At 37.1% G+C, this 21,169-nt stretch overlaps 1 protein-coding gene across 6 annotated transcripts in view; it reads right to left on the bottom strand.

Annotated features, from left to right (window-relative positions):
- The window catches only part of LOC101949263 (uncharacterized), a 155,267-nt gene that overhangs the window by 45,807 nt on the left and 88,291 nt on the right, over positions 1-21,169 (bottom strand). For 5 of the 6 annotated variants that reach the window (XM_042840403.2, XM_005284052.4, XM_005284051.5 and 2 more), the window contains one exon: positions 12,493-12,723. In XM_042840403.2, the coding sequence (XP_042696337.2) occupies positions 12,493-12,723 (231 nt within the window). Of the gene's footprint in view, positions 1-12,492; positions 12,724-16,997; positions 17,137-21,169 lie in introns of those variants that run through there. The other variant, XM_042840407.2, reaches the window with a different exon arrangement.

Raw genomic sequence — 21,169 nt, 5'->3', positions numbered from 1 at the left:
CTACAAAATTGCCACTGATATTTTTAGCATGTTAGTTCAAGCAGCTGCAGTATAGACATACTCCTATAGTTTTCCAGAAAGGAGCACTCCTCTAAAGAAAAATTCCTACCGCCAAACCTTACCTGTTGGCAGGAGCCATGAGGAAGTATGAATTAAACAGAGGGGATGGGCGTTTGGAACAATGGGCTCATGATGTGGCTTTGGCTATGGCTAGGGTTGCCAATTTTGGTTGGATATATTCCTGGAGGTTTCATAACATGACATTCTTTAATTAAAGATTAATCTTTCATTCCTGGAGACTCCAAGGCAATCCTGGACGGTTGGCAACTCTAGCTATGGCCCTGATTGATAAGAATATAAGATTTAAATACTCGAGATATTCAGTGAATTTCAGTGAGACTATTCATATGTTTGAAGTTACACAGGTGCTTAAGCACCTTGCTGAATCAGGGTTTATATGAGCACTCTGCATTCAGAATAGCTAGTCAGCAAAACAGATGCAAACGCTGGTTCAGTGTCAGAGCTGAGATGGGGTAAAATGCAGGCTAGGGAGTGAAGACTTACATGGGTTGGGGACCAGGCTCCTTTCTGTCTTGCCTGACTGTCCAAGGGAAGATGCTGCTGCTGTAGGAGTGGGAGTGGGGACTTGGAGGATGGGGGCAAGCTGAGTAGCATCAGAAAATAAAGTAAATGTTAAATCATGGCACTTTAGTCTGCTTGTCATTGTGGTTTTGACGAATCAGGAGAATAACGGGTTTTGCATTTAACTGAAAATTTTCAAAAGTGGCCTATGTCTGAGGTGTTATGAAAGTGAGTATATAAAAACCCATGAGGACTCTCAGGAAAAAATTTCAATTTTAAAATGTTTCTGCTGGCAAAGTTAGCAAATATTTTACTCTAAAACAAATAACACTGAAAATTAAATTGCACTCTGAAGAGTCAGTGTGCTAAATTATGGAGACAAAATTCAGTGACTGAAGTGTGAAACAGAGAGAGACTCCACTGCTATTTTAAATGCAAATCTCAGTGCAAATTTAACTAAGGAGCTGCTAACTCTGTCGCTATAACAAACAAAGATTGAAAAGAGAACATTAATATGATGGGGAGACAATGTGGCAGAGTGTTCAGATTTATTTTGGTTTACTAGAAAATGTTCAATTCATAGATGTTTTATTTGTTGCTGAAAATAAAATGATCTGTCTTTGTTCTCACTTTTCACAGAAGGATTACATAAAAGGAAGACAAAACATTTACAGACAAGAATATATGAAATTGCTGTCTTGAAAATGAACCACATGCAGCACATCATCTGATTGTCCCATAGTTAATTAGTTTTCATGAGAATTATTCTGTACATATAAAAATAGAGTCTGACTACAACTATTATAATCTATTGCCTAAGCAGAGAAAGAAAAAAAGTAATAAAAAAATTAATTTAGACTTATTTTTCAGCAAAGCTATTTTACATCAGATCCCAAGTAAACCCTGCTACAAAGTAGAGGATTAAAAGCATGTATCCCCTTCTTTATTGTCATTTATAATATAGAAAATTTTCATTATGTCATTTCAATATATCATTAAAAAGGCAATTTGTATTCATATGTCATATATCATGTTCATGTCTTTTATATGATTAACTGTTTGTGTTTGTGATGATTAGCATGTTTCAATGCTGGTTACAAATAGAGAAATAATTAGTAAAGAAACAAAGCTCAAACTTAATTCATAGTCTAACTTTAGATCTCTTTTCCATCAGAATTTTATGCCCCTTATTTTCCCACTAGTCTCCTACAGATAACAGTGTATACAAGAGTGAAATCTGAAGACAACACCGTGCAAGTGAAAAAAGTAATGAAATGGTAAAACAAAATAGCTTGTTTCATAACCCTTTCAGATGTAAACCTTTACAATTTGATATGGTGCAAATGTTAAACCCATATTTTTTCAAAGGAGAAGAGCACAGCAGAAGATTGCCTTTGCCAAGAGTATTTTTCTCAATGACAATTCAGTATCCCTAGAAGTTATGGAAGTGCTCTCTTAATTTAGTGATATATACAAGTTTTATAGATGCAACGCCAGTCTTTCAGTGGCCTTTCAGAAGGAGCACAAATTGCTTGAGATACTTTTTTAAAGCTTTAATACAGAAAAATCACTGAAAATTCTGTTTTCTGTCACAATGTTCTAAAATTTTCAATATTGTTTCCTGGATTATTCATTTCAAATGTAACAATTAAATTGAATATAGTATATATTTTGATAATGTTAGGAGGTTTCACTTAACTGTCTAAACACCAAAATTCAAATAGGTTCACTCATCCACACCATCTGAGTATGCGTGAATCTCAAAACAGTGAGTGATCTTACAGAATACATTACACTGGACTTAGGCACAAAGCTTTTGGCTTAAATGCTTGTACTCTTACACTAACACTGGTGCAGCTTCACCAGTAGGATCAATGATGGGAGTGCTAGAATAGACAGAGAACTAGCCCTTTTTACCACCATGTTGTGCAATGGTGAAATAATTTAAGAAAAGTCTAGGGTAGGTGAAGATATAGTGGTCCATCATATATGAAGTGGCAACTATAGACTGAAGTTAGTTCCTTTTAGCAGTTTATATCAAATATTTAATGATGCTTTACTTATTTTGCATTTTATTAACAACTTCATATAAATAAAATCTCACTGAACTCTATCAGTACAAGAGTATAATTTTCATAAAAATGTAATATATCACTGGATCCAACGTAAAGAGTGACCCAAAGTTAACTCACTAGCAGCAGAAGTTATATTATGTTCAACTTCTCCCAAACACACTTTCTTTTAATCCTGTCTTCTGTGGTCGTCATTCAAGGTATAATTCTCATATTAAATACTAATAGTAATTGATCTAAATACGACTTAGTAGCCAACAAGTGGCAATACTGTGCAATTAAGATATATTAGGCACATATTTGGTATTTTGTGGATGCAATCATCCGTTTATTTCCTCTTTGAAGGGTTGTGTGTTTTGTCCTACATCACTTCATAGTCATGTATTTATTTCAAAACTAACAGACTATTACCAGAAACTCATTACTGCTGCTTCTTTTCAAAAGGAATTATGCTATACTGCACTGTAAGACAGGAATATTTTGAAAGCAATAAATATCACAAATCTCTTCAAACATTCATAGATAAAAAAATTGCTAGAGGTTCCTGTGCTAATTCAAAATGCATGTTCCACCTGAATTTCAAAGAAGATTATGAAAAGTAATCTCTTTTTCAAATTTGGTGCTGGATATTAGAATTAATCATCAACTATAAAATTGAATCTCGACATAGTATTTCAAATTCAAAACATATATTCAGAATATTTCAATTATATACACACAAATATTTGGGATAGGAATCACAATATTCAAATTCATTTATTCAGCATATAATTAAAATGCTAATTAGGAGTAACAGTGGACAGAACATATATTCTACACACAAACATTCAATCTTAAAAATATTGCCATATTCGCTCTATGTTATGGACTGGCAAAATAAGGCATTTCTCATACACATACGGATTATCATCAGGGTTTTAAAAAATTCCATGAAATACGTTTTCCAGTGTACTCTGCCATACTATGGCTATTGCTTTCCTGAACTGTAAACAATAGGGGCTTGATTCTGATCACACATTTATTAGTTCTGCACTGGAGTCATTCTTTTGGAGTAACATCAGATTTATTGCAGTTTAAAGGGGAGTGGAATTTGAGCCCATGTGAACACAGTACTTAGGTATGGATTGGATTGGATTGCTCCCGCATTCTCATCTCATTCTTTATTTTAAAATGTTGCCTTATTACTTTCAGAGCAGTTTATCTCTTTCTCCACCAACTGATCATTAGTGCAGTATGCACCTGTCCAATTTTTGCTCATTGGACAGCTGCAGTTGGGAGCAGGGTGAGTGTGTAACAACACAAACCCTTCATAGGGTAGCTGGTAAATTTTGGTGTTTTTTTTTCCCCAACATAGCCAGATACATAGCTGGATTCAATCAAATAGTTTTGGCCAGCTGCAAAAGCCCTTCCAATAGAGTGATCTTAGAATTAGAAGGAGCTCCTAGGATATCAAAGTTGGGATGAGAGGTCTGTTCTATATGGACTGGTGGTAGATTCAATGTGGAAGCCATTCTAGAGACCAGTTCATGGAACTATATGGCATCTTTGGATAGTGAAGATGCTGCAGCAGTTCCCACATGACCATTCAGAAATGTTTGTTCTTCATATTAGAGAAACAAGTTGGATGAGGTAATATCTTTTAATGGACTAACTTCTGTTGATGAGAGAAACAATCTTTCAGAAAACTCTCCTTCAGTGTCCTGAAACTCTACACGGCCCATCAGTACTACTTCTGAAAAAGTATCTGGGACAACTGTTGGGAGTGATTTCGATTCCCCAGTGATGTAGACAGATCTGAGGCCACAAGATCTGAGGAATGGGCTTTCCCCTGAGGCCTCTGAGGAGGTGACTCCCTGTATAAATGCATACATTTAGCCTCCACATAGTATCTAGGTGGTGGCCAGTAGGACCATCCAGCCCAAGGAGAAAACTGTCAGTCTCACCTCACAATCAGAATCAGGTTCTCTATTATTGAATTATGCCAATAAGAGGGAATTGATAGCATGTCTTTTGTCAGGTGAATGGAACCAAGGTGAAAAGGTAACCTTCTTGTCCATATCTGATTCAACACTGGACTGTGGATCTGAATTCAGAGCCAAGCCATTTGGATGCAGTGAAACTAGAGGTCTGGGAAATCTTAGAATTGAAAAGGGGGAAGGGAACTTCTCCTGTAAGCCTGTCGGAGTTTTGGAAGGGGGCAGGTGCTGAGGTAGCCTCTGAGACTTTATCCACTCAGTTCCCAAGAACTCAGCTCAACTGCAAACTCATGAGATTTTTTTATTAGCATACAATCAAACAACACTTGAGTTGACTGGGCTCAAGCGTAGGGGGTGGGCACAGGGCATACCCCACATCCAAAGTTACACAGTGAATTCTTCCTTCATATACATTTACACATTACACTGCATTTGCTATACATTGTATTTACATGTTTGGGGATTAGCTTGGTCATTTTGTAGGAACCAATCCCTATATAGTATGCTCTATCCATGATTTACTCTTTACCTCATCTTATGTTCCAGGCTTACCTTATCCACCGTTATCTTGTCCAGTGTAAACTGTTCCCTGGGTGTTTACCCTTATCTTAGCTAGTACAGACAGCCTGCTGATCCATTTACTTCCCTACTCTTATCCCCCAAGAAACGAAGCCTCACCCATGACCAATTACTCATGTCAAGCCAGGTCCACAGAAGAGACCGATCTGGCAAAAATCTGAACATGTTCCATAACCTTTTGTCTTTTCAAAGGCAAAGTAGGAGCAGGTGTTTCTGTAGATTGTCTTTTATCCCCTTGATGACTTCTTTCAGGAGGTCTAGTAACATGAGTATCTTTTGCATCTAAAGCAATTTGCAAATCTAGATGGTGTACCTGGGCTACAATCATTAACCTCAGCACCAGCAGCTGCTTGGCACCAGAACTGGTTTAATGCTAGTTACAATATAGATATGACATGCCTTGTAGGATTTAACATGAGCTCCCAACTTAGGCTTCAATTTAGGATCTGAGGAGAATATTGGAACAGTCTCTGAGGACTCCAAAAAGGACTCCAGATGGTGCTAAACACTAAGAGGGGGCACATTATGCTTCACCCCAGAACTGGGAGAATCAGATCTGAATGGTACTGATGGTTTTACCCTTTTCCCCAGATCAAAAGATAGCACCTTTAGCAGAACTTTCACCTTTTGCTTCTTAGTTCTTTAGGGAACTGAGGCCAATGCAGGCCTATCTTTACTCATGGAAATGAATTGGCCAGCAGTGGAGAGTTTGGCTGCTAGGGCCTCCTACAGCAGAAGGGCTCGGACACTCCTTGCTCATTGGGAAGGGCAGTGTCTTTCTCCTAAGTTTGCTAGACACCTTGCATGGGCATTGGAAACAAGACAGTTTGACATCTCTTAAATACTACCCACTTTCTCTTAGGATCTGCACAGGATCTGTGAGACCACACCAGAGGGCAGAACCTACAGGCACCTCAGTAAATAAAATTTGCTACTTTGAATAAAATAAAGGATTAAACTTGCTAAGAACAAGTACAACTAGCTAATGGCATTGTTGATTGAAGAAGTGGAGGTTCCAGGGTATCTGCAACCACAGGTGGAAGAAAATGAGGCATCTGGAGGACCCATACCCCATTTTTACAGCCTCTCCCTCAGAATGTTCAGGAACAGCGAGGGGAGGGGCAGGAAGGAGTAGAAGAGCGCTATCAAGGTAAAGGTCTGGGGCATTGCACTGTCACAGCTGCATCGCCAGCTCAGCCCCAGAGTGGGAATGTGTTGTGGCCACTCTAAGAATAAAGGTTTCTAAACCAAATTAGTTTAATCAGTGCACAAACTGTATGTAGACAAAGCCTAAGAATCCAAAGAGGAATGACTCATGAGTCTGCATATTGTGCATCTGTATGTGTCCAAAACCCTATACAGAAGAGAAAAGCAGCCTGCATCTGTTACTCATACCTAAACCTAACAGTCACAACCACTCACTGGATACATAGGTTGCCTTTTACAATTCCTGGAATCCAGTCTTTTTTAAATTGATGACCAATTAATATTTTAGGTTCATATAGGAACATAGAAAGGGCCATACTGGGTCAGACCAAAGGTCCATCTAGCCCAGTATCCTGTCTTCTGATAGTGGCCAATGTCAGGTGCCCCAGACAGAATGAACAGACATGTAGTCATCAAGTGATCCATCCCCTGTCGCCCATTCCCAGCTTCTGGCAAACAAGGGATAGGGACACCATCCCTGTCCATCGTGGATAATAGCCATTGATGGACCTATCCTCCATGAACTTATCTAGTTCTTTTTTGAACCCTGGTATTGTCTTGGCCTTCACAAGGCCATCTTCCGGCAAGGAGTTTCACAGGCTGACTGTGCGTTGTGTGAAAAAATACTTCCTTTTATTTGTTTTAAATTTGCTGCCTATTAATTTCATCTGGTGACCCCTAGTTCTTGTGTTATGAGAAGGAGTAAATAATACTTCTTATTCTCCACACCGGTCATGATTTTATAGACCTCTATCACATCCTCCCTTAGTCATCTCTTTTCCAAGTTGAAAAGTCCCAGGCTTATTAATCTCTCTTTAGACGGAAGCCACTCCATACACCTAATCATTTTTGTTGCCCTTTTCTGAATCTTTTCCAATTCCAATATATCTTTTTTGAGATGGGGCAACCACATCTGCGTGCAGTATTCAAGATGTGGGCACACCATGGATTTATATAGATGCAATATGATGTTTTCTGTCTTATTAACTATCCCTTTCTTAATGACTCCCAACATTCTGTTCGCTTTTTTGACTGCCGCTGTACATTGAGTGGATGTTTTCAGAGAACTATCCACAATGGCTCAAGATCTCTTTCTTGAGTGGTAACAGCTAATTTAAGCAAGACAGCTGTATCATGTTTCTTGGGTTTCTTCCTCTCTAACACTCTGGAAGGTGTGTTAAGAGTATGAGTAGTGTAGCTTTTATTAAGTACTAATTACAAAGGATAAAAGATAGTACATTTTTACAGCACCATTTACTGTTATCCTTTACACACATTAAACATGAACACCCTTATTAACCACACCCGCAGTAAAATTGTCCCTGTGCTCTATGTGTGAAAATTGCTTAGTAACTGAATATAGTACCTTTTTTAAAGGTACAAGACACCCTTGAATTGTATTAAATAATTTGAATTTGCATATATTCAAATGTTTCTTTACAGTATAAAGTTTTGACTTGTCTAGTAAATCCCCTTCCCCCACTCTCCTTGATATGCAATAATAGAAACCAAATTACCATCAGATAACTTCAAGAAACAGAAAGAATTTTGAAATAGACTCCTGTGCTCTCAACTATCAAATATCTCATAAAAACGACCTTATCTGAAGAAGCTCAATAGGATTCTGCCTAGAACATTTCTAAAAATCAAGGACATCATACAATGAAAAAATGTATTCTAAAAAGCTTAACAGCTCCTAATAAAATGTGCATACATTGGAGTCCAATAACATTTGCATGAACAACTTAAAAAATGTCTTAGGAACAGTCAGATACGGCCAGACTCAATCACCTACCGCTAACTATAAGAAGCTAAAGATACTTTTGCTATCTCATTGGCTACAAGGAAGTCAAATGTGCGTCATTCGTAAGATAAAATTCATGAGAAAGCTAAAGTCAGTTTTAGATCTGAAACAATTATTGCATAGTTTGAGACAGGGGAAATTACTATGTTTGTTGTCTTTTTCCGTACCCAATCTACGACAGAATTTCTTACAATAAGTGTTACATCTCCACCAACCAGGAAGTAAAGAGGGGGGTGGGAAATCAAGATCAGCTATGCCTGACTATTTCCTAACCAATCTTTTTGTCAGCCCTCATTCTTATCACCTAATGCAGCTTATTTGATCATGATTCTTTAAAGACAACAAAAGCAGCAGCAAAGAAGGAAGGGAAAAAAGGGTCGCGTTATATCGAGGTAGTGGTGTATATATATATATATATAGTCCTTGCAATTGAGATGCCTAATATTCTTTAATGCTTCTTTTAGTAATCTAAATTGCCCATACAGATAAAAATATATGATTTTTAATCTTAAAAATTACATTTTTTATTTATATCGGACTTAAATTTAAATTAAATACAGGTGTATTTTTTTTAAATAAATCCATTTAAAATTAATTTTGAAAATGATGCACTATGTTAAGGCTTAAACATATTATATTAAAATCATTTAAATTAAATAAAAAAATATTAAGCAGCACACGCTTGCTGCTAAGTTTTAAAGAAACTTAAACCATTGAACTGAAGAACGTCACTGACTAAGCACCTGAAATCAGTTTGTTGAAGTGTTAAACCAGCTTGTGCCAGCAGTCACCTCTTCTCCTTATTTCAGTTCAATGACCAGTTCATTCAACGTTAAGAAAGCAACTGGGAGTTGAAAAAGCAGGAAAGTTTGTTTTCCAATCTACAAATAAGTGTAAAAGGATGTAATCTATTAGTTCCACAATCTTGAAAGACATGATGACCAGAAACAATCAATTCAATTTACTAACTACAAATAATACTGCCTTTGTAAAATAAATCATTCAATTTTAAGTGCAAACTTTCTGTTAAACATTTAAGGTAGTTTTATTTAATAAAAAAATTAAAATACTGTTTGTGCACTTTTAATTGCATTTGAATTTCCATCCAAATAGAGCTTGACACAAATCACAAATAAAAAACTAATTATCTGAATAAATGTAAGTTAAGCAATATAATTTCTTAAATAAATAGATACAGTGTATCCTTGTCATTAGCAAAAAGAAACCCCACATTTAGGGTAAGGGCTATATTTAGTTGCAGACCAATATGTTTCAAAGGTTACCAACTAATGAGAATCAATATTTTCTTAGGAAAGTAACTGAAAAATACACATGCAAAACATGATTACGATCAGTGACGTAAATTGCTTTGATTTAAATCAATCCACCCTGCAAAATCAGGATTACAAACCCTGAAACAACTAACTTCAATCAAATAACTGAATGCAGGCCTCCCAAGGATCAAAGGGTGGCCCAGAATATTACCACAAGAAACTATGTACATTTCATGATAAGGACCAGGTCTACACTGGAGTGCTTTGCTGATATATACTTACCGATATACATATAGCCATACTGCTCCTAGTGTGGAAGCAGCTTATGCTGGCAAAACTGCACTTTTATTCCAGCCCTGTCAAATGAAGTAAGATGTTCCAAAAGAAGTGCAGTTTTGCTGGTATAAGCTGAGCCTACAGTAGGGGCTTTTGCTGGCACAGCTACATCAGGCACAAATCGTACATCTGATCGATATAGTTATGTCGGCAAATGTTTTTAGTGTAGATCTGGCAAGTCGCAAGACTATCTCTCGGAACACTGCTGAATTCGAATCCATTCAGTGTTTCATAACCCTAATCCTGGAATTTTGTACTCCTAACCGTATTTTTTTTTAACCAAAACAGATATAGATAATATGAACTATGTAAAATTACAGTATTTACATAAAGTCATTTTAAACCCATGAAAGACTTATTAGAATAAGATGGTCCAAAACAACCCTCTGGTGTGGAAAACCACATACAAACCACTCTTCACAATAAAAAGAATGTATACATAAGAAAAAAACATTCTCTCACTAAACCAGTCTCCAAGGCCATATCAATAACCATTTTCCAATGAGGGCAGTTGGGGAGCAGAGCTGTACTCTTTCCAGTCAGATATCAGTTCTCCCTTTTGGATTCTAAACTATTTTCACTTGCTGGTCATTTTCCAAAGCTTGAATCTCACACCTGAGGCTGTAACCCCAAGAATGTGGATATGTTGTAACTCATGTACATTTCAAGATTTTAATGGTCCTCTTAGACGTCAGAACAACAAACATGTTATTTATTCTTGGTTGAAATATATTAATGTCTTTAAAGCAGCCTGAAGGTGCAAAGCCAATGCAAACTTTGCATTAGCCCCTACTCCAGCAGAAAGCAAGGTGTACACATTCCTTTATGTACATCTGGTATTTGGGTCCATCATAGTCATTTTATAGATACATGTTGCACACAGTCAGTGTCCAGATTTTTCTTTTTTAATCAAGATCAGCTTCGAACTGGGCCATGCAAAACAAAGAATAGTTTAGTGCTACATAACAGCGAGGGCGGTAATAACATGGACCTAATTATCTTAACAAGATCACTACACTGTGACTAAATTATATATTTGTACAACCATTCTATAAATCCTATATGTGGAGGTGGTATCCATGTGATAAACTGGAAAGGCAAATGATAAATTTATAACATGCTTTTGCAATTTGTCAAATGCCTATGAGCTCATCAATTTATCTTTAATTCATCTCCCTCAAGATTTGTTTGAACATATCAAACCCTATCATATCAACAGCTTCAAAAAGCTACAATTTTAAAAATAAAAACAACCTTCTAGAGAAAAGTTTCTTCCAGCTTCCCATCAAAGTTGCTGCTGCCTAAGGCACAGGAGGGACAAAATTCAGTTGTGTACTAGTGACAGCTTTTCTAGACATCAAAATATCACAGCTTTAAAATCTGATTCATATATTAGTGGCTCTGCAATGCTAAAAGCTGGAGCTTTATACTGTGAGAAAAGACGACTTCTGCCTTTCCAGTTATACAGTGCACTAATCATTTGTGGTTTCACCAAATTGTTGTTAATACAACAATCCCAATCTCATTTTTATATCACTCCATTATGTATATTCTTCTCTAAACTCTTTAAATGCAGAGGGACTAAATTGTCCTATGAAGCAGCTAATGAGAATGATTGCTACAGTAGTAAGAAAGTAACTGGAGGTGACAGAACCAACAATCCCTTTTATAACCTCACACCAAGGCCCTGCCTAGACCAGGAAAATGAAGTGGGTTTAGAAAACATTTTAATTAATATTCATTTTTAAATTGTTAATTCTCGCCACTTAGCAAGTTCCATAGATAAAGACAGAGATGTTGAAAAATGTGTTTGCTGGTTTTGGTCAACCCTAATCTTCAGATCTTCAGCAGCACATGTGTATGGTCCATCAATCATTGATTTTTAGATGGTTCCTGGGCCTGTGGTTCACTTTAATGAACTTCCATACACATGAAAAATGCCAAATAGACAGCTTTGGAGATTGATATTTACTCACAAATTAAATATTGCAAGTGCAAGCAAAGCGCAAACTTTCCCAAAATGTTCTGCAAGCATTCCTAAAACCCTTTTTTCTGGGTACAAAGGTAGATAAATATCCATTGCACATTCAAACCTTGCCTTCTCTACAAAGATGCCTCACAAGCATGCCAAACGTCAGTGTTTATGATAGAGACATCTATCTACCAGGAATTAGCCTGAGACCACCAACTTATTTCATAAGGATCACCAATCAAAACAGCCAAGAGATAGTCATGGTTGGTCATTTCTCAGTGGGGCTAGCTTTGCATCAGTGACCTAGGAGATGATAAGCTCCATACTCCATTATTAAACTTGTGGATCAGTAATGTTCCAAGAATGATTTTTCTTTTTTTCTACATTCCTCCACTAAACACATTCAGGCACCCTTGTTCATCAGCAAAATTACTTTTTTATAGCTTAATATAGACAAATAATTGCACAGTATTTTATGTTGATAAATAACTTAATTTACAATCAAACTTTGCTGAACTTAATTATCTCAAATGCACAGAAACACTACTCTCCGACCCCATAGATGCATGCAGGACATACACACCTGAAAGTAATAAACATAATACAAAACCATTAAAAATGCAGAAACCTTCTAAAATAGCATGTTTTTATGAGTGAATTTAAAAATATGAAGCCTTGACTTGTAACTCACCCAAGGTGCAGATGGTACAATAAGTGTCAAAACAAGCAAGTCGCTACAGCATTCCTCCAGAGATTGATGACATCTAGTCACATGATTTAGCAATCTAGCATAAACAACAGTTGGTAGTATCTGATGAGCTTTCTCACAGGACTCCTGTCCTGGGGCAAGTATGAAGCTCAGTGTTTGCCTCATGGCAAGCAGGTGTTTGAGCAACTTGCTGAGTTTTCCTTCAAGAGCACTCTGTAAAAACAAAAAGGTTAAGGAAAGAAATGGTAAACATTGTGAAATAAAAGGAAGTTAATTATGCTAGGTGAAAGGCCACAAGTCCTGTGTAAGCACCTGCATGAACCACCACAAATATGCTGACATTTATAAAACAGACTCCTGGGAATTTATTGGAGATGTCAAACTCTAGGCACTCTGCCTTTTCTTTTTCTCCCCTCCAAACCATCTGTGGATAACATGTGTTGAGGGGGTATGATCTGACAAAGCACGAAATACAACAAATTGCCAGACTTTTAGCCTCTTACAACAAATATGAAAACAAAGATCAAAGCCGTCATATAGATTGGGCTGATTGTTTGGTTTTTCTAAAGAACAGCCCAAAGCTAGTATAAAAAAAAAATTCAAACTTCTAAACAATCAGGGAATCAACAAAGCATAAACAAGAGCATGTTTATCTTATACTACCACAGAATCTTCTTATGTCCTTTTCCTGTTTAAACCTTTAGCCAGCTGGACACTGAATTTATTGAACAGCATGTTTTCTTTTACTAACAAGAGATCATTTTAAAGATCGAGAACTTATTCTGAAGCAAACTCCATGAAAGGAACACACACTTAAAAGGATATATACTGAGGTAAATGAGAAAGGAAATGTGCAATCATGTAACATCACCACCAGACACACCAAAACAAGTATAGCATGCTTCCCAAATTTAAAACAGAAACCATTTACATTTACAATAACTCACAATACAAACACACTCTGATTTAAAACTTTTATCTTAAAATATGAGCATTTGCTTATAAATTATATTTCATCTCCTTAATAAAATTGTATTCATATCTGTTTTTCTTGGTTGTAAATACTCATTTGATGTGTCCCATATAATTCAGTATTTTAATCTACTAAAATATTGCTCTTCCTTTTCACTAAGAGACAGACAGCAGTCATCACCAACAGAAATTTAGCTTACTTTTGGATTCTTTCTTACAAGCTTTTTTGCTTTGTGGAGAGAGTTGTGCTACTAGATTCACAATCAAAATAAAGACTTATTGTTCAGATTCTACTTTGGTGCAAAATTTTCTAGCATTTTGCTAGAGATTGCTTGGCATTTTCCACACGCCTTATGAGGTCAAACCCGCTTGCCATGAATACTAATGGTTAGCACTGACTGAAAGGAAAGTTACATCAGGCCCAATGGAAGTTAACTACTTTTCTGAAGAAGCTCCACACTTGGATCCTGCCTATTTGCTCAAGTGATTGCTCAATTCCCAGCGGGTATAGTGAACATTTGATGGTGCTTCATCAGTTAGTCACCTGCCCCAGAGGGAACTCAGTAACAGCCCCATGCCCAATGTAGAAGCAAAGGCCTGTGTAGTCTGTGGCACAGTGAAACTACATTAGGTGTTAAGCCCACCTGTTTTCAGCAGTGCACTAGAGCTACATTATACAGAAAAATGAAGGATCTGGGGCAGTGTTAACTGATTCAAAAATCATTACCAAACTTATGAATGTAGTGATATAATTCTAAATTTCACCACACATGATAAGAGGCTATATTCAGTGCTGTGCCTGCTTTGCACTCCCCTACTGGCACAAAACAGCTCTAAAGCTGGTGTAGCTGATTGTGAGAGTGAGGCTATGTCTATACTACATGCACTACAGCAACCCAGTTTCCACACTGCAGCTACACTACTGTAGCATGGTAGTATAGGCACTTGCTACAGCAGTGGAAAGGGGTTTTCCACCATTCCAAGAGGCAGAAGGTAGGTCAGTGGCAGAACTCTTTTCTCGACCTAGCAGTGCTATACCAGGGCTTAGAGTGGCTTAATTTTTCGCACCCATGAATGATGTCACTTGGTCAACTTATCTTTCAGAAATAGACCAGGCCTCTAAGGGTATGTCTACATTGCAATTAGACACCCACAGCTGCCCATGCCAACTGACGCAGGCTAAGGGACTCAGGCCCAAATGTCTTCACCTCAATTAAACAGCCTCGAAGCCCAAGTCCCATGAGCCCAAGTCAGCTGGCACAGGCCAGCCACAGGTTTTTAACTGCAGTGTAGACACATACCCTGAGGATACAGTGACCAGATGTCCTGATTTATATGGATAGTCCTGATATTAGGGGCTTTATCTTACATAGGCGCCTATTAGCCCCCCACCCCCATCCTGATTTTTCTCACTTGCTATCTGCTCACCCTACTTGAGGATCACTCCAGCATAGGGAAACGTTCCAGTGGCATAAAGCCAGCTTAGTGATTCCTGACCAGGGAGAAGGGGGCAAAGGCAGGTCTTCCAATACCCAGCTGAGCCACTGCTGCATATCAGTTCCTTAAGCCTGTTGACAGGTTTCAAAGTAGCAGCCGTGTCAGTCTGTATCCGCAAAAAGAACAGGAGTACTTGTGGCACCTTGTGTGTTTCACTCTATGCATCCGAAGAAGTGGGCTGTAGCCCACGAAAGCTTATGCTGAAATAAATTTGTTAGTCCCTAAGGTGCCACAAGTACTCCTGTTCTTTAAGCCTGTTGGCAGCTGTCACTAGTTAGAACTACTTCAGCTTATACTGGAAGTGCATCACCAGTACAAGATCGGGGTGCACAAAAAGTAGCTCACAGCCATCATTTCTTAGCAACAGCAGGGATTCTTTGCCATTCTATTTACACATATTGGGCTAGATCCTCAACTGGTGTAAATGAGAATTGCTTCATTAAAGTTGCAGATTTACACAAGCTGAAGATCTTATTTACTGAAGACAAAATTTTAAAATGAGCTTTCTGGGGATCCTCTTGGGTAGTTTTCTAACTGGTTTAGATTCTCTAGCCCAATGGATTTATTAGACATCTGATTTTAATTCCTTACTTCCCAACAGGTTTTCGACAGGTTTCCATAGAAATTTTTCCCCCACTCCAGAAGACTCTCCATTCCTATGTACTTTACAGCATAAAATTTCCTTCTTAAAATCACAACAAAATTAAAAAAAAATCTCTTCTGAAACACTGGAATAATGAGAATTGGATCTCATGTGTCTTAGGGTATTTGCTTCATGTCCTCGGGAAAAAGTTATTGAGCTTTACAATTCTGTATGAAACACATGTAACTATTTAACAAATCATCAGAGTTCCACACCAAATAGACCAACTTTGCAGTCTTAATTAAAAGGCCACCGAGGCCGGGAGCAGGGGTGGGGCAGGGAGGAATAGGAGAGGAAGGAGTGAGGGAAGCCCATGCTCTACTTCTATATGAGAAGAAACAATGTTTCACAGGAACATAAAAATATACTATATCTCCTACCATAAAAATGGAAGCACACATAGACCAGAATAGGTGAAAAATTGAAGCTTCACTGTGTGTAAATTTCCTGCTATAGTGTATATTGATGAGTTTACCATTTATACAGTAAATGTAAATTTTGGCACATTGAAGGATGGCCATTACATTCCTAAGGGCTTGTCTATACTGCCCTGTAATTCAGGCTACAGGGATGTGACTAGCTGTGCACAGTGCTCCAAAGTGCTGTGCTCTAACTCCCCTGAGTGGACTCTGCTGATGCAAACTAGAAGGTTCCCACTTCCTGTTAACACAGTCCTCTTTAAACAGGACTACATTCATCCAAACTAGGAACCTTATCATTTGAGCCCGCAGTGTCCCCATGGGGGAGGTATAGCACAGCACTTTGGTGCACATTCACACACCTCCACCTCACATCGTCTGAACTGCGGAGCAACATAGACATAGCCTAAGTCTCATTTGTACCATGTATTTGACAATTCTGCCAATTGTTAGTTTGTTGCAGCATTTGCTGACCATTTTTGTAAACAGTGGCTTTTTTATTTTAGTTTAAAAAAAATTGTTTTGAAGTCAGTATATTCTGGACAGTTATGAGAACGTCACATTAAAGGATCTCTTTTTAGCATGGTTCATTTTTGCATCTAATACAATATCAGATTTGATAATTGTTTACTCCTGAGTTAGCAGCTCCTTTATACACAAAAGAGCATTAAAGACTATAACTCTAACATTTAAAAGTCTAAGAACAATGTATGCAATTGTTACCCGGGTTTTTTTTTTAACCCAAAGCTTTTGGTAACTTCTACACTGTGCAAGGTGGTGTTAGGAAATAAATCAGGGGAGACACGGCCGTTCGACCGATAGATGGCTGGCACAAACAAGACAACACAAGACTGCTTTTACTTAAAGCTAAACTTAAAGCTAAACTTTACTCAGTCTCAAGCACTTACACACGTCCGCAACAGGTTAGTAAAACACCCCCAACTCTTGATAATTACCAAAGCTGAGTGTGGCTTTCGAGTGACAAAGCGGCAGGCTTCCAGTGGCCAAATCTTCCGTCTGCCGGTGGGGACCGCAAGATGTATTCAGAGGGGGAGTCCAAAAAGAGTCCAACTATCTCAAACTTTTCCCCCTTATTTATACATTAGTAATAGAATGACATGTCCCTTAAAGAAAACTTGTTAATTAAGCAGTTTCAATGGTGAAACAAGAGGTTCCTTCTGGTTACTGATTAACCAGGTGTGGGTTTTTCCAGAGTTTGTAGCCTTGAGAGCCCAATAGACATTCCTGGGGCACATGCTTTCCTAAAATGCATGTATCAGCAACTTTAACACAACTCTTATTAGGAAGGATGTTGGGTCAAGCTGTCCTTTCTGTGGCACCCCAAACCTTCCTCCCCTCCTGCCTTGGTCAAGCTGAGACTGCTGAATAGGCTGCTTTTAACAATAAGCCATAGTGGTTTCAGGCACTTTACTGATTTGCCAAAATCTCCCCGTACACAATGAACAACAAAGATTTTATATTGCTACATAAATGCATCATCCACCCAATGCATTCACTTCTGATTACCAAACCAGCAGGAAAAGGTTAGCTAACTCAAACCTGCTTTGATTAGTGTCACAGAAGAATTTTCAAGAGGCCTTTGAAGTGATATCCGTCAGTGTTAGTTCAGATACTTGTCTGTCTTTTCTTTAGATGAGGCCATCTATTATAATATGAAACCATCAGAAATGAAAAAAAAAGTGCAAGAAAGTAATGAACTCACCATCTAGCACTACAATCAGAGCCAAACAGCTCCTACTTTTTAAAGACTTCTTCTTAGACTTGCTGAACCACAAGGGACTCATTTGGTTGCACAGTTGAAGCCCACACCCTTTAGTGAGTTTTTTTATGTATATTTCACCACATTACTTCAAATGCTGTTAATTGCTGATCAATGAACACTATTTGCATCTCTGACAAGTGAATAATCATTCTGTGCAGTTCTCATAAATATACCTTGAACTTAATTTGACGTTTTCTACTTATCTTTAAACTAAGCACAGAGACTGGTTGGCCTTTTACAATTGAGATGCAAGTGTGCATTTGCATATTAATGATGTTATGCTTAAAGAAAGCATTACTAGCAATCTTTAATAATACACAGAGAAAGATAATTACTATTTACCAACAAGGTGCAAGGTGCTTTCAGGCAAGTATGCCCCAAACAGCTTACAATTTAAATAAACAATGTATGCATAAAGCATAGGGATGAACAATAAGATATTATGAGAAACTGTGATCCAACAGTGAAGTTTTGAAAACATCTTGTTAATGCCACAACTTTACCTGTATATGTTTGCCTTTAGGGAAGGAGGAAAAAATTTCAGTCATCTAATTGGTTAATACTTCTCTGTAGAGAGGACTAATGATTATAGCATTTTGGAGAAAGTTTTCAGGTGGGACTTAACATAAGAGAAAATTGAAGCATAACAATGGGATCCTGGTCCATGACTAGGGCTCCTAGGCACAACAGATAGACAGAGCAGAGCAGGGTTCAGCTACGGGGATTGCATGGAAGAAAGCAAGAAGACAAGAGTGGGAGAAAGTCACAAAGGGAGAGGGATAAAACACACTTTGATGCTAAACAGTTCAGTTATTAAAAAGCATCTATCTAACAATGATGGAGTTACCAACCTCTGGATCAAAGACATTTGATATTGACTAAAGCTGAGAGAATACTGCAAACAAGTATTCAAGACTATTTGTACACATAACATCCATTAATTCACATGGATGATATTAGAGATCCTTTTTATTCACATTGCATTTAAATTAATGAACTGTCAGGACATAACAGGTACATCAGACCGCAGCAGATGCACATTTCTGCTGGATACAGAGTGGTATCAACACCAGTCAACAGAATCACTCTCCTTTATAAACTTCAAAGTACAGTTTTCTAAATAGAAAGTATGTGCTGAACAATCAATACAATGGTGAGATATAAATTAAAGAACTAACCAAAATAAAGGGGAAAAGTTACTATTATTAGACTATTATTTACATCTTTCACAAATGGCTCACAGTAACTATCTATAAGATCCTGGGATGTGACCTTTTCAAGCATTAATTAAAAATGTTTAAAGCTCCAAGAATGCAAATACATATTTGTCATTGCTCTTAGCATGGTGCATTATAAACTGATTATCTAAGCAAAGTGAATTTTCATACTGAAGGTTTAATTGCAGGACTTGTTGCGTATACATTAATATGCAATGCAAAACCTTCTCAGCAGGTGCTCTACGTGATGAAGAGATTTTCATGAATAATTCATCATGAAAAGCACTTCTACTGAGATACAATTTGCAATAATGTTTTTCAAGTGAGATCAGTGAAAATCAGAAGCTGTCATTGCCAATTTGTTTCAGTTCAGATTCAAAAGGTCACACCCTTGACACACAATGGAAGTTAGAAATGCCCTTTTCTTCTTTTACATGTCAGCATCATATAATATGTATTTTTTCCTACACTTTCCATTCCAACACTCAGAGGGTAGTTATTTCAGACTTAATAAAAAAGTGACTTTGGAAACAAGATTTTTATATCAGATTTCAATAAATACATTTTCCATATCTGTCAATCACTCAAGTTTTCTGCAACAGGCAAGATAACAGTGTGCTATAATTATATAGATATAAATATTTATATATCCCACTCCAAATCATTTAAATAGGTAAGCTATATCACCTCAACTCTACAAAGCAACAAATTAGATCAGAAAAGATTCTTTATGCAATATTTTAAAACTCTCACACAAAATGGGGTTTGTTTCTTCACATTCCAGTTGATTGTAAATATTAATGCGGCACATAAATTATAGATATTTATTTATTTTGCAAATTACACATGTAAATCATTTTAATGAATTTGAGCCATTAGAATTTTAGAATTTTAGATTTTTTCTGTTTTCCTTACATCATTTTAGTTTCTTGGGGAAAAAACTCATTACAAGACTACGATATGGTCTCATTTTATCCAGAGTTGCTCATCCATAATTCTGCAGTTTTAAAAATACATGCTGGGATGTTTTCTCAACATCTTTATTTAAGCTACTTTGGATATGTATACTCAACTTCATGTTGCCAACACATCTGAAAATATACTGTTTTAAACACTTCACAGCACAGGAATTCTGTTATAATGTACTTTGTATGTTAATTATTAGAATACTACTATACACATTTATATGCTGATATGATGTAAAGTTTAAATACTTTCAATGTGTAATGATTTTTTTCTGACACTTTTATGACAGAAGTGTTCTGACTTATGAGTTTTCTCACAATGAAATATTCCTCTGTCCAGAGATACTAATGAGAGTTTCAAAAAGTCAGGCACAACTGCAGTAATTTTATGCATCCAAATTAGGTATTTGCAAGTATAAATGACCAGCTGTGCAACTAAGTGGCTGCTGCTCATGAAAAACCCGACTTTCATGCACATTCACAGAAACCACATACGCAAATTAAGCACATAATGACACTAATTTTTGCAAGCTTTGCTGTGAAAACCAATCACTAAAACCTCCTAATAAAACAGCCTGCAGTGTCACAACCCATAAATGAAACATTTAAAAATAACAAACATTAAAATATCAACTCAATTGCATAAACACAGCAGTCAGTAGAAGAGAAAGAAAAGGCCCTCTGCACTAACAGATATTCCAGTATGTGAAGACTAATAAAATACTCTTATATTCTATGTGTGAAATTCTAGCCCCATGATAAATCAATAGAAGTTTGTCAATGACTTCCATGGGCCAGGATTTCATCCTTAATCTCTCAGTTCAGAGGTACTAAAGAAAGGTAGCACACAGAAGTAAAACCTGGAAAAGGGGAGGAAAGAAGGAACAAAATGCTAACTTGTTGATGTGATCTTTCGTTGTTGCTGGGCTTTTTGTTGGTTTTGGTGTTTTGAGTGGGGGTGGAGTGGGTAGAGTAGACGGGGGTAGTCTCAGTGGAAAATCTGGGCCTTTTAGCTTTTGAACTATTACATCATTTTAAGCATAATTTGATCTATTTTATTTTCTTAATTTTCATAATTTAATCTGATATTAATTTCACTGATTTTATTTTCTCCCGAGCCAGTCTTTCTGGGCAAATTCTAGTGTAATTTTAGAAGGAATTAA

Source organism: Chrysemys picta, chromosome 6 (assembly GCF_011386835.1).
Source record: "Chrysemys picta bellii isolate R12L10 chromosome 6, ASM1138683v2, whole genome shotgun sequence".
Lineage (NCBI taxonomy): Eukaryota > Metazoa > Chordata > Testudines > Emydidae > Chrysemys > Chrysemys picta.
This window is presented reverse-complemented; position numbering and strand designations above follow the sequence as displayed.